The sequence below is a fragment of the Chrysemys picta genome, chromosome 9, assembly GCF_011386835.1.
Source record: "Chrysemys picta bellii isolate R12L10 chromosome 9, ASM1138683v2, whole genome shotgun sequence".
NCBI lineage: Eukaryota > Metazoa > Chordata > Testudines > Emydidae > Chrysemys > Chrysemys picta.
In genome coordinates this window covers 10,497,014-10,511,102 of record NC_088799.1, presented here as the reverse complement: position 1 = coordinate 10,511,102, position 14,089 = coordinate 10,497,014, and the positions used below count along the sequence as shown (strand labels likewise).

Sequence of the window (14,089 nt, the reverse complement as noted above, 5' to 3'; positions counted from 1 at the left end):
AGAGAAACATGCTGTCTGAAAAAATTGAGGAGGACAAAGAAGGGATTAAAGTAAATTGTAGATATCAGTTTGGGGAAAATAAGCCTCTGTGACAAGGCTGGCAGACAGTTTCTAGATCCCTGCATTGATATATGGGACTCTGTAGAGTCACCCTAAGCTTAAGTGCTAGAACCTTGCATAAAGATGCAGAGTACTTACTGCTGACTCATGCTAGCAGGTGTAGCATATTAGCTTCAGGATATAAAGGGGATTGAAATACCTCTGTGGTGTAGAAAGGTCCTTAGGAAAGTCCCTGTTGGTAGGAACAGCCAAATCTGGGGAGAAAGCTTAGGCTGAAATTTGTATTTGCTGTTATTTAAGTTACCAAAAAAGCCAAACTATAAGAAGAGGTGTAGTTCTGTCTTGAAAGCATCTGCTATGTTAGAGCAGTGAGAGTCACTGGAATTAGTGGCTGTTGGCCCTGTCTTGTGAGAGGGGTGCAGCTTCTTGAAACCTTGACCCATGTCATCTGACTGTGCTCCATCTCTATTAACTATGTCAGAATTAAAGTAAACTGTAGAAAAATGGAGCACATAAAGTGACATGATTCTTTCAGGCTGGAAGGAAATCTACTAGAGAAGGTGGTTACAGCACTTCCATGTTTTCTTGGCAGAAAGTGACACTAGAAAAACCAGAGAGTGAAATCATACATACCTTGCTACCCATGCCAGATCCAGAGGAGTTGGAAGATCTACAGTATATTTCAGGGGGAGCATAAAAAGGATTGCAAGATGTTATACAAGTCATTCACAATATTTCAGGAAAACTTTGATCCACATAAGAATGTCACTTTGGAAAGTCCCATTTTCTTTACAAGAAATTGGCTGCCAGGTGAGACCCCTGACCATTATGTTACAGATCTATCTAATAAAGCTAAATCATGTGAACTTCAATAATGAGGCAGAATTATCTGTGGTATAACTGATAACCTTGCTTTGGCCTGGTTGTCAAAGAAAATGGATTTGACTTTGTAAATGACAATGGATATTTGCAGAGCTAGTGAAAAACTGTTCTTCCCAAATGAAAGTGTTAGCAAGCAGTGAAAAACCTGAATCACATCTAATTAAAAATCCATACTATGGCATAAAGGTTGAATACAAAGTAAACAAATGGCAGAAGCCAGATTTGTTTTATATAAGTGTGGAGGCAATTGCAACTGTGTGTGGGATGGGGGTGGGGGGACTGTATGAAATAAAAGCAAATATTTTGCAAAAGGTGAGTCACGCTCAGGAAAAATTGCAAAGAAATACAAAAGCAAAACATTTTAAATATACAGCTTAAGGACAAAGCTCTGATGATACAAAAGCGGTGTTCTTTCTGAGCCTCTTGATAAATTTACAATGCAAGATTTTACAATTGGTTTGTGATATTGGCAATAAACAGAAAGTGAATCTCAAAATTGATATTGGCACTGAGTGCAAGGTAATTACAGTAAGTATATACAAAAAGATGAGTGACCATCTAATGTTAAAAAGCAAAAACTATGCTTGTTTAATATAGCAGGCGCAAAATGAGCCACTCTGGCATGTCTGTGAAGAAGAGATACCACTCAGTAGAGTTTGAAACAGTACAACAGGAACATGTGGTTTGGGTGAAGAGCAGTTTGCAAATGCAGATGGTCAACTAAACAGAATGCAAAAGATACTCTTCAGGAATTTAATGAAATGTTTAACAGAATGGTATGCTTTAAGGATAATGTATTACATTAATATAGATCCTAGTGTGCTGACACAATACATGAACCATACAAAGTTCCATTAGCACCAATAGAGAATAACAGTTGGACTTGCCTCAATGGTTAAATTAATTTTTATTGAGTGAGTTCTGACATGTACTGAGTTAACAGCAAGGTCACTGTAACAAAACCAAGTAATAAGGCTGCAAGTTATAGATCCAAAAAATAGTGGAAGATATCATGTCTGAACTTGGAAATGCACAAGGATTTCCATTTTGCGTGCAAGCCAGGAGTTCTGGTAAATCCAACTCGATAAAGGAAGTGAAAAAATCTGTGCCATCCTCCTTTGCAATTGGTAAGTAGCCTTTAAAAGTTTTCTCTTCAGAATTGACTCAGTAACTAAGGTGCATGAAAGCATCAGGCTTCAATCTTTAAGGTTCTGGAAGAGGTAGAAGTAATTGTTGCTGATTTGTAATGAAAATGATGGGTGATGCATTAAGAGATTGATTAATGTTTTATAGCATGCAAATAAACAGAACTTCAAATTTAACAGGAACCAAACACCAGATCAGGCCAAATGAGGCTGGTTACACAGGACAGAATCTGTATTCAATGACAAAGAAGTTCAGTTCCACCCAAAAAGGTGAAGATAATGGTACAAAATGAAGAGACCCTGTCACAGGGAAGCCTTAGAGAAATACATGGGCATGTTAACATATTTAAGCAAATTCATCCTTAATTTGTCACACTTAAATGTTCCACTCAGATTACAGCTTGATGACAATATGGCATGACACTGGGAAGGCTGGCAAAATAATAATGTTTGGAAATTGAAGAAAAAGTTGTCACAGAAGCATCTCTCCTGAAATATTTTGAGATTAATAAAGAACAAAATAACTCAGATGATGCAAGCTCATGTGGGATGCATACTGTTTTTGGCTAGATGATCATCCAGTGGCATATGCTTCCAAAGCATTGACTAAAACACAACAGAACTATGCTGAGATTGAAACAGAAATGCTTGCGGTTGGTGTGTTTGTGATCAGTTTTATTAATGTGGTTATGGACAGGAATAGATAAATCCATGGAAGGCATGGTACAGAAACAATTGTGCAAAGCACTACATTGAATTTTTAAAAAATCATGAAACTTTAAAAGTACACATTACTTGTGAAAAAATAGACCTGGTAAGGAATATTTTATAGCAGATATGCCTTGTACAGTACCTATACATTCTGAAAGGAAGGAGCTGGGGAAAGAAGAACATGAAGTAAATAGGATTCAAATACTATCCATTTCTGAGACAAAATTTGACAAATTCGGATACTAAATGACCCAATCTCTCTAGAAATGTCTTGAGAGAGTAATTCTTAATAGATGATCTGCAGAAAAACAAACAAACATATCTCCAATCATAAAACTTATGTTGACTCCAGGGATAAGATTGTTACATATGATGGGATTCTGTGCAAACAACATTGTCAGAATAGAACACATCTTGAGTCATAGGCCTAGTCTTCACTTACCGGCTGGTCCGGCGGCACGCCATTGATGTTCTGGGATCGATTTATCGCGTCTGGTTAAGACGCGATAAATCGATCCCGGATCGATCCCGGAAGTGCTCACAGTCGGCGCCGGTACTCCAGCTCGCCGAGAGGAGTACGCGGCGTCGATGGGGGGAGACTTCCGGCCGCGTCTGGACCGCGGTAAGTTCGGACTAAGGTACTTCGAATTCAGCTACGTTATTAACGTAGCTGAATTTGCGTACCTTAGTCCGAAGTCCGGACTAAGTGGGGACCAGGCCTTAGATACTAAGCATAATACACAGCATACATGTGAGTAATGGAAACTGTAAGAAGAGAGCCCCAAATGTTCTATTCTGGCCAGCCCTTATGTTGCCATTGGGGAAAAAAGGTATCTAAGTGTTAAATCTTTAAAATCAGAAAACAATGTAAAAGAACCACTGAAACCAACTGAGATTCATGATTGAGCTAGGTCCACAATTGATGCAAATATATTTAAATAACCTAACAGATTACTTACTTCTTGTCATTGGATTACTGATGGAATTTGTCTGGAAAACAAAGCTTTTTACTTTTAAACAAAAATTCCATGTGAAAAATCTACTTTAGAAATTTTCCTGTTAGGAAATTCCAGTTTTCCTTTGGGAAACATTGTGTGGGAATGTGGCTTTCTTCCTGTCTTTTCACAATTTGTTACTGTTTCGCAAACTGGAAAACATTGGGAAACAAGAAAGAGAGAGAGAGAGAGTGTGTGTTTGTGTGTGTGTGAGAGAGAGAGAGACACAGAGAGAGAGAGAGAGAGAGAGAGAGAGAGATTAGAATTGGAAAAGGTACAGAGAAGGGCAACAAAAACCATTAGGGGTATAGAACAGCTTCTATATGAGGAGAGACTAAAAAGACTGGGACTTTTCAGCTTGGAAAAGAAATGACTAAGGGGGGGATATGATAAAGGTCTGTAAAATCATGACTGGTATGGAGACAGTGAATAAGGAAATGTTATTTACTCCTTCATGTAATACATGAACAAGGGGTCACCTAATGAAATTAATGGGCAGCAGATTTAAAACAAACATCTCTGGAGATATTTAAGAGTAGGTTAGATAAATGTCTATCAGGGATGGTCTAGACAGTATTTTGGTCCTGCCATGTGGGCAGGGGACTGGACTCGATGACCTCTCGAGGTCCCTTCCAGTCCTAGAATCTATGAAAAAAAAAAAAAGGAGGTATTTCATCACACAACGCACATCAGCCTGTGGAACTCGTTGCCAGGGGATCTTGTGAAAGCCAAAACTGTAATGGGATTCAAAAAAAGAATTAGATAAGTTCATGGAGGATAGGTCCATCAATGGATATTAGCCAAGATGGTCAGTGATGCAACCTCATTCTCTGGGTGGCCCTAGCCTCTTTCTGCCAAAAGCTGGAAGTGGACAAGAAGGGATGGATCACTTGATTATTAATTGCCTGTTCTGTTCATTTCCTCTGAATCACCTGGCATTGGCCACTGTTGGAATACAGGATACTGGGCTAGATGGACCATTAGTTTGACCCAGGTTCTTATATGAGAGAGAGAGAGAGAGAGAGAGAGAGATTTCATTTATAAGTGGCAGTGTTGTTCTCACTCTGAGAACTAACATGCTACACTTTGTTCCCGTTTTCCAACTGGCAATAGTAATGGTCAGGGAAGTGGCTTTTTTCTCATGGTGTTCTAACTTTTAATAGTTGGAAAACAGGCTAAGCGGAGACAACATGCACAATTTCAAAATGAAAAATGTGAATCGAGCATTTTCCCCCTTACATTTTGTTTAGAAAATATTATAGAAAACAAAATATCACCAAAAATGATTTTTATGCAAAATCCTTCTTTTCAATAACCCTTATTTTTGATGAAAAACATCTTTTTCATCAGAAAAATTTTGTCCAGTGTTAATTAGTAGTGCGTGTTTAAAACCTGAGCTATTACACAATATATTGAAAAACAATTTGCCTATGGTGAGAGATTCCAGATCAGATTCCAATAATGGCTCACCAGTCACAACTGCCTCATTTTTTGAATTCTCTTTGAAATATCAATTCAAGCATGGCATAACAAGCTTTTAGTCTCATAGTCAAAAGGATTAGTTTAAAAAAAAAAAAAAGCTATTCTGCCTTCACCAAAGTCATTCAACGGTTGTACAGGAGGGACAGATGACATCTAAATTAGGGCTGTCAAGTGATTAAAAAAATTAATCACGATTAAACAATAATAGAATACCATGTATTTAAATATATTTGGATGTTTTCTACATTTTCAGATATATTCATTTCAGTTTCAACACAGAATACAAAGTGTACAGTGCTCACTTTATATATGCCCTTGCTGATGATGGGTTCTGCTCGATAATGATCCAAAGCAGAACGGACCGACGACGCATGTTCATTTTCATCATCATGAGTCAGATGCCACCAGCAGAAGGTTGATTTTTTTTTTTGGTGGTTCAGGTTCTTTAGTTTCTGCATCTGAGTGTTGCTCTTTTAAGACTTCTGAAAGCATGCTCCACACCTCGTCCCTCTCAGATTTTGGACGGCACTTCAGATTCTTAAACCTTGGATCGAGTGCTATAGCTATTTTTAGAAATCTCACATTGGTACCTTCTTTGCATTTTGTCAAAACTGCTGTGGAAGTGTTCTTAAAATGAACATGTGCTGAGTCATCATCCGAGACTGCTGTAATATGAAATATATGGCAGAATGCGGATACAACAGAGCAAGAGACATACAATTCTCCCCCAAGGAGTTCAGTCACAAATTTAATTAATGCATTCTTTTTTTTAACAAGCATCATCAGCATGGAAGCATGTCCTCTGGAATAGTGGCCGAAGCATGAAGGGGCATAGGAATGTTTAGGATATCTGGCACATAAATACCTTGCAACGCCAGCTACAAAAGTGCCATACGAACGCCTGTTCTCAATTTCAGGTGACGTAAATAAGAAGCAGGCAGCAGTATCTCCTGTAAATGTAAACAAACTTGCTTGTCTTAGCAGTTGGCTGAACAAGAAGTAGGACTGAGTGGACTTGTAGGCTCTAAAGTTTTACCTTGTTTTGTTTTTGAGTGTAGTTATGTAACAAAAAAATCTACATTTGTAAGTTACACTTTCACAATAAAGAGATTGCACTACAGTACTTGTATGAGGTGAACTGAAAAATACTATTTGTTTATCATTTTTACAGTGCAAATATTTGTAATAAAAAATAATAATATAAAGTGAGCACTCTACCTTTTGTATTCTGTGTTGTAATAGAAATCAATATATTGGAAAATATAGAAAAACATCCAAAAATATGTAATAAATTTCAATTGGTATTCTAGTGTTTAACCGTGCGATTAATCACGATTATTTTTTTATCACAATTAATTTTTTGAGTTAATCATGTAAGTTAACTGCAATTAATCAACAGCCCTAATCTAAATAAAACTTACAAAGATATCCAAGATGCTACTGACAGTACAGGGGAATATGTTACAGTAAGTCTTGGAGTAAGTGGATACTAACCCCTTTCAAGTGAATGGGTAACAACTTTTTTAGCCTGACCCATGTGTGACAGGGGCTGGGATTGGAGCAACAGTCTGTTACTAAAATTTCTGTGTGTCAAACCTTTATTACCATGGTTGCTTATAGGCTTCTAAGAGACTATATGGGAAAAACCACTCCTATTTGATTTAGAACAAATCATTATTACCTTCCTTATACTAAATGCTGTCCACAATTGTCTTCCTACTGTGAAGTATTTGGAAACAATAGGAAGACACATTGTATTGTCCAGTTAATGTTATTTAGCCAAGGCCATTGTGATAACAGCTATGTCTAAGTATGGAGAAGCTAAAGAGGAGTTTTAAGATTAAACTAGATAAGTTTATGGAGGGAATGGTTTAATGGGATAACATGATTTTGGTCAAATGAACAGTGTGCCATCGCTGGTAAATAGTATCATTGGCCAATGAGGGTCTGGCTGGAGAGTCTTGCCTACATGCTCGGGGTTCTACTGATCGCCATATTTGGGGTCGAGAAGGAATTTTCCTCCAGGGTAGATTGGCAGAGGCCCTGGAGGTTTTTTGCCTTCCTCCGCAGCATGGGGCAGGGGACGCTAGCGGGAGGATTCAATGCTACTTGAAGTCTCTAAACCACAGGATTTGGGGACTTCAACAGCAGAGTCAAGGGAAAGGGTTGGGACGGCTTTGTGGCCTGCATCATGCGGGAGGTCAGACTAGATGATCATAATGGTCCCTTCTGACCTTAAAGTCTATGAGTCTATGAGAAAGTAACATTACTTTGCAGATAGGTCAGTCTTATTTTATAGGAAGGTGGTGGGTATGTACATCAGAGTATGTGATGAAAATAACAGAGACGTGTGGGTGCATTCTTATTGATTTTCAGAAGCCAGCGATAGTCTCCTTGAAAACATCCTGTGGTCAAAATTCAGGAACAGGGTTGGGTTTGTTTGTTTTTTTCAATCAAACCTGCCATTAGAGGAAGGAATCAAAAAGCTCCTTGCATGAAATTCCTGAGATGTGAGGCATTGCAACAGAATTGTCAAGCAAGGGTCTGGAATGTGCTGACCTTCACAGTGGACATGACAAGATGAGGAATCCCAGTAAAGTTGTAGAGGAGCCACAAGGAAAGTGATTATTAGAGTTATTAAACCAGCAAAAGAAAGTGGCTCCAAAGGAGGAAGGAACAATGCAGGTAGTAAACTGGCTGCTCCTTGAGGAGTCCGGCCTTCTAGCTCAGTCATTAAAAGTTTCTTGAAAATTAAATATGCCAAAAGAACAAGGATGGCTAAAATTCCTTCTGATGGTCATTCAGCTATCCTCAAGGCATCAAAGGGGGACTCCTTTACACTTTCAAATACAGTAGTAAGTCACATACATTAGTTTAATTATCACCCTCATTTAATACTGATGTACTTCTTTTCTTGTTCTAATTGTATTCATTAATCTCTTTACAGTCCCCTAGGCATACATACAATTGTGTGCGCCATAAAAGCATTTTGCAAAGTCAGATGTTTTTCTGTAAGTCTAGTCTATTTTTTAAATAAAAAAGGCAAATGAAATATTTGACTTAACATTTGTTACAGTCTTTTAAAGTCAAATTCTGCTCTCCTTACTCAGGTAAAACTGCCATTGAGGACAAAGAGTGCCGCAGGCAATGGGGAAAAACATTAGAAAGGTAAGCTATCACCCACAGTTAATATAAATAACCATTAATTAAATATGTATAGTTGGATGAATACTGTACTACTTTTATATCTCTAGGTGGCAGCAGTGGAACAAAATATTTAAAAAGTAATGACTATTATTATATGTGTTCACTGTTTAATACAAACAGGCATTAATTAAATGTATTTGACAGTTTCTTGCTACTGTACTACTTTTATACTCTAGATGGCAGCAGTGGAACAACATATAGAACAACTCCTGATGATATTTCTTCATCCATGTTCATGCTATACTCACATTTTCAGCAGGTTTAAGTTACAGAGAAGAATTGCAGAAATTTAAAGGCAGAGTTACTAAACAAACAATATTTGCATGGTTCAGATTTGCTGATGCTGAGTGAACAATGGAATTTGGTGCATTGTAACATTTAATTGCTATAATGACGGAAATCCTAATGTCCATTAGCATTGGTATTGTTATGAATTGGTCACTGTTTTTCCATTGTAAACTCTTCCTGCTTTCCCCCTCCCCAAAGATTTATAGCTCGGGATCTAGATCCATCAGATGGATAAGAGTGAGATATTCATTTGGGGGCTGATCCAAAGCCCTTTGCTTTCAGTGGCAAGACTCACATTGGCATCAGTGGGAATTGGATCAGGCCCTCCTGGAAATGTAAAGGAAAAGGTGGTCTTGGCTTTTATTTTATTTTTTTCCCCACATATTTAATGCTGAGGATGCACAGAATTGGCTAGCTTGTCCTTTTAAGGCACAATCCCAAGAAAGGGAGCAAAGCTGCTTTGTCCTAGCTGGAGCTTGGGGAGGGGATTGTGCCCACCACCCCAAGCTTCCCCTGTACACAGCATGGTGCACTAGCCCCATCCCAGTGCATTCAACCTGATTTGTGGACTGCTGTGGCAGGGGAGAGACTCGGCCTCCTCTTTCCTTTTGAGATGCCACATGGGTGGCACAGAAGAAGCAGTGCTTGTGCTCTTCTGAGTGAAGAGACTGCAGTTAAGACTGGTCCTTGTATAAGATCAACAAAAAGGTCGGAAGCTCTTTGCTCCTACCCTCAAAAACACCCACAAAAGGACCAGTCCTAACCTGGCCCCATGTAAACAACGGATATTTACGGTAAACCTGAGGATTATGCATCAACTCACTTTTCAAAATCTTCAGCTGCCAGTAAAACAGTCAGAAAAAGAGACTGAATTGTTAAATACCAATGTAAAATTAGAGGCAAGTCACTCCAGAACTACTAATAAATCTTAACGCTTACAGGGCTGCTCTTCGTCAGGAGATCTCAAAGCACTGTATGAAGATGAGTAAGTATTATCCCTGTTTTATTGATGGGAAACTGAGGCATAGAGACTATAAAGGCCCTACAGCTGGGAACAGGAGAGCTGTATCCTAGACACCTATACTTGTGCCCTATCCATTGTGGGCCATTCTGCTCCATGTATCAAAGATAAATCAAGGTTATACAAGTGATGGAAATAAGAGTAATTAGGGCATGTATTCATTTGTGAAAATAATGTATTTAAAAATTATTGCATGTTTCCCATTCAACAAGGGCTCTTGTGCTCTTTTTTTCTGGACTGAATGGTCCCAGGTCAATGAAGAGAAGATATTAGCTTTAGATTACAAGTGGTTTAAAAAAAAAAATCATGAATAAAAATCATTCCAGCTGCCACCTCAGTGACAAGGCCGCTGTGCTCTGAATTTGAGAGGTGGAGATAAAGGTCAAGTGATGTCAACTCACATGGTTTCCCTATACTATCAGAGGATATGTACTGATTGGAGGACATAGGATTGGCATTCTCAGAACACACCCTTCCAGTAAGTATAGACCGCACTTCCTGCCAGCTAAGGGCACAATCCCAGATACGGAATTTCAATGTCTGCACACAGTCCCAATCAAGAGTGTATGCAAGCCAGCTGTGCGTAATGTTGGGGATATGTACTCAATATTTTTGCTTTATTGCTAGGCATCCAACAAGGATTTTCACATGAGGCAAAGCCAGATGTAGGCACTGAAGAGTTAGGCCTGTCCAGAGCATGCCCAGGTTCTCCTTGGTATGGAAAAAAAAAAAAAAGATGGGGTTGACTATCAAGATGGAACACAGACACGAGGGGGATGGGATGTGCCCCCATTCTCTTCCTCAGTTACTTGGTCTGTGGCCCTCAGCAGCTGAATACTTGTTTGAGTACCTTGTGGAGACGAGTGGGGGCATTTGGCTTGTGCAGTGCTGCTGGCGGTAAGAGCGATTCTTGTGAAGTGACAGATCAGTGGGGCCTACTATATTGGAGTTGTGCTGCCACCACTGGTACACATGGTGGACTCACAGGACTCTTGTAGGTGCCTTGCCACCGTGGAAATCTGTGTGCTGACTGAGTAGCTGATGGACTGAGTCTATGCTCTTTGTGAAAATCAAAGACTAATGAGGGGAGCTGTTCCAGCTTTTAGACTCATAGACTGTAAGGTCAGAAGGGACCATCATGATTATCTAGTCTGATCTCCTGCACATCGCGGGCCACAGAACTTCACTTACCCACCCACTCCTGTAATAGACCCATAACCTCTGGCTGAGTTACTGAAGCCCTCAAATCATGATTTAAAGACTTCAAGTTATAGAGAATCCACCATTTACACTAGTTTAAATCTGTCAGTGACCCCGGCCCCAAGCTGCAGAGGAAGGCGACCCCTCCCCCCCTCCACTAATATCCACCCAGGTTCCTGTGATGGGGTGTAAAAACCCCACACTGGGACAGAAGGAGTTAAGGAGCAGTTCTGGGCTCAGATGACATTGCTCTCCCACACCTGCAGAGCTGGTCCAGCTGGAGGAGAAGCTCAAAAGGGAGGCAGGCAGCTCAAAAGTGGAGCAGACAGGATAGCAAGACAGAGCTATTGTGGGAGCTCCTGAGTAAGGGCACAGCAGAAGTCCTTACTGCAAGAGAAAAGTCTGCAAGTGACAGCTGTCAGCTATCCCAACCCTAGAGGAGGAACTAGGGAAGTGACCCAAGTGAGGTAACTGGGACATTCCTCCCTTGGTTTGAGGACTGAGAGAAGCCTGGAGGCTGAGCGCTGCAATGGGAGCATGGCTGGAGAGAAGGGCTTATCAAGGACTGCTGCCTGCCTAAAATCCTGGGTGGAGGGAGTGTGTGACAGCCCTCAGGCAGTGGGAGTGAACCCCAGGATCTTGGGCCAGTTTGAAGCTGGTTCTAGCCTGCAAGGAAAAGGGCTACCAGATTGGCTGAAGAGTCATTTGTTTTGGGCTGTCTTGTGTTGGACTTCAACGTGAAGGCCTTTAAGGCTGTGTGGGGAAGTGAATGGTAGGACGTGGCCCAGGAGGGCAGAGTTGAAGCACTCCAGCATGTTTGATATCACTACCTCTCATTGGGCGCTGGGCCAGAGTAGCTGTATCACTGTAGCAAGAGTATCACTAGCAGTGCTCATTATCTGACAGTCTCCCCTCACATTGCAGTGATTTTGGATTCTGGTGAGCTCATGTCTAGCTGCATGGGGGCGGAACTCAAGACATGATCTGGAAAGAGGAAATACAGTTTGGGGAGGTGGGGTGCAGGAAGGAAGAAGTTACACAGTGTACATTTTGTCTGGGTTATAAATATGCGTTAAGGCACAAACATTTCCGGCACACATCCTTGAGGCCTGCAAGCTCATGAGAGTAGTGTTCATCTTTCTTATGCAATGGATGGCCTTCCATAGGGTGGACTACAGAACCACAATACTCCTCATTCCACAGAACATACGTCCTCTCTCCCAGCTCTGACTGGAACTCCTCTTTCCTGCCACTGCCAGGTTGGTGCCACCCTCTTGACTTCCTTGCAGAGTGCCTTCTGCCTTTTTTTTTAAAGACTTTAAGATCTCTGCTGTAGCCTTCCACAGCATTGGGCACCCCCATTCATAGTCTGTCCTTCTGGGCAACCCCCATACCAGGTCGCCAGACTAGCCCCTGAAGTAGGCAGTTCACCAGCACCTTGAAGTCCTCCTTTGTGAAGTTGGTCATTGACTGGCCCCAAAACCATCACTAGCAGCAAGTGAAGTCACCTTGACAGGAGCAGATACCCATGTAAAAGCAGGTAAGGCATATAAATACCAAGGTATGTGACCTCTAAATGGGATTCTTATGCCCTCTTTTCCATCCTTCAAATCCCTCTTTAAAACCCACTTTTCCCAAGCATTCTATACTGATCGCCCCATGCCATCCTACATCTGAGTTACTGCCCTATGTTTTATTTGTTTCTCAGTTAGACAATAAGTGTTTTTGGGAAAGGAACATATCTGATTATTTGGGGCCTTGATTTCTCCACCTCCAAGGCCCAGGACACAAGTAATGCCCAGTGAAGTCAATGTACTTGAAGAACTGGTTTGTAATATTCCATTTAAAAACAACCACTACCACCATTATGGTAACTGGATATTAAGGCTGTGTGGTTAAGAATTCAAAAGTCCAAGAGTGCTATTTGTGCAGTCAACCATAACTCTCCCTTGGTGCATATGAAATTATAAATAAAGATTATACAGTATAGATATGTAATCTTTAATTACATATTCAGATACTATTACTCAGATAATATGATCTAATATCACATCAGTGGGAGCATGTGGCAGAGGGGTGAAAGCACTGTGTGTGACGGGTTCGGTCACAGAGACCCCCTTGGGACTGTAACCTGACGTGCTGAAATTACCTCTGAGCCTGTTTTCCCTGCCAGCCTGGGACTTCCAGAACTCTGTCTTGTTGAGCCAGACACACTAGCCTGCTGCAACACAGACCCAGAGTCTGGTCCACACCCCCAAAGCTTCAGCCTTAACTGAAAACAGCTCAGTGGGTTACCTATCTCCAGCACCCAGACACCCAGTTCCCAATGGGATCCAAACCCCATATAAATCTGTTTTACTCTGTATAAAGCTTATACAGGGTACATTCATAAATTTTTCGCCCTCTATATATGCACAGCCGTTTGCTCCCCAGGTATTAATCACTTACTCTGGATTTATTAATAAACAAAAGTGATTTTATTAAGTATAAAAAGTAGGATTTAAGTGGTTTCAAGTAATAACAGACAGAACAAAGTAAGTCACCAAGCAAAATAAAACAAAACACGCAAGTCTAAGCCTAATATATTAAAAAACTGATTACAGGTAATATCTAACCCTTAGAGATGTTCCAATAAGCTTCTTTCACAGACTAGACTCCTTCCTAGTCTGGGCCCAATCCTTTCCCCTGGTACAGTCCTTGTGAGTTCCAGCAGACATCTCAGGTGGTAAGCAGAGGTTTTCTTATGGCTGGCCACCCCTTTTGTCCTGCTCCACTCCCTTTTATAGCTTTGGCACAAGGTGGGAATCTTTTGTCTCTCTGGGTCCCTGCTGCCCCTCCTTCTAAATGGAAAAGTACCAGATTTAAGATGGATTTCATTATCATGTGACATAGTCACATGTCACTGTAAGACCCCTAGTCTCCATTCTTCCTGTGTTGGCCCACAGGTACACAGGAAGGCTTTCAGGTAAATAAACCATTTACAACAAATTGTCCTAGTCAATGGGAGCCATCAAGATTCTAAACCACCATTAATGGCCCACACTTTGCATAATTACAATAGGACTTCAGAGTTATACTTCATATTTCTAGCTTCAGAT

At 40.6% G+C, this 14,089-nt stretch overlaps 1 protein-coding gene across 2 annotated transcripts in view; it reads left to right on the top strand.

Moving 5' to 3' along the window:
* The window catches only part of LOC112059902 (uncharacterized), an 88,406-nt gene that overhangs the window by 61,693 nt on the left and 12,624 nt on the right, over window positions 1–14,089 (top strand). For both annotated transcript variants that reach the window (XM_065556851.1, XM_065556850.1), the window contains exons 3-4: window positions 8,386–8,443; window positions 9,712–9,755. In XM_065556851.1, the coding sequence (XP_065412923.1) occupies window positions 8,386–8,443; window positions 9,712–9,755 (102 nt within the window). The remainder of the gene's footprint in view (window positions 1–8,385; window positions 8,444–9,711; window positions 9,756–14,089) is intronic.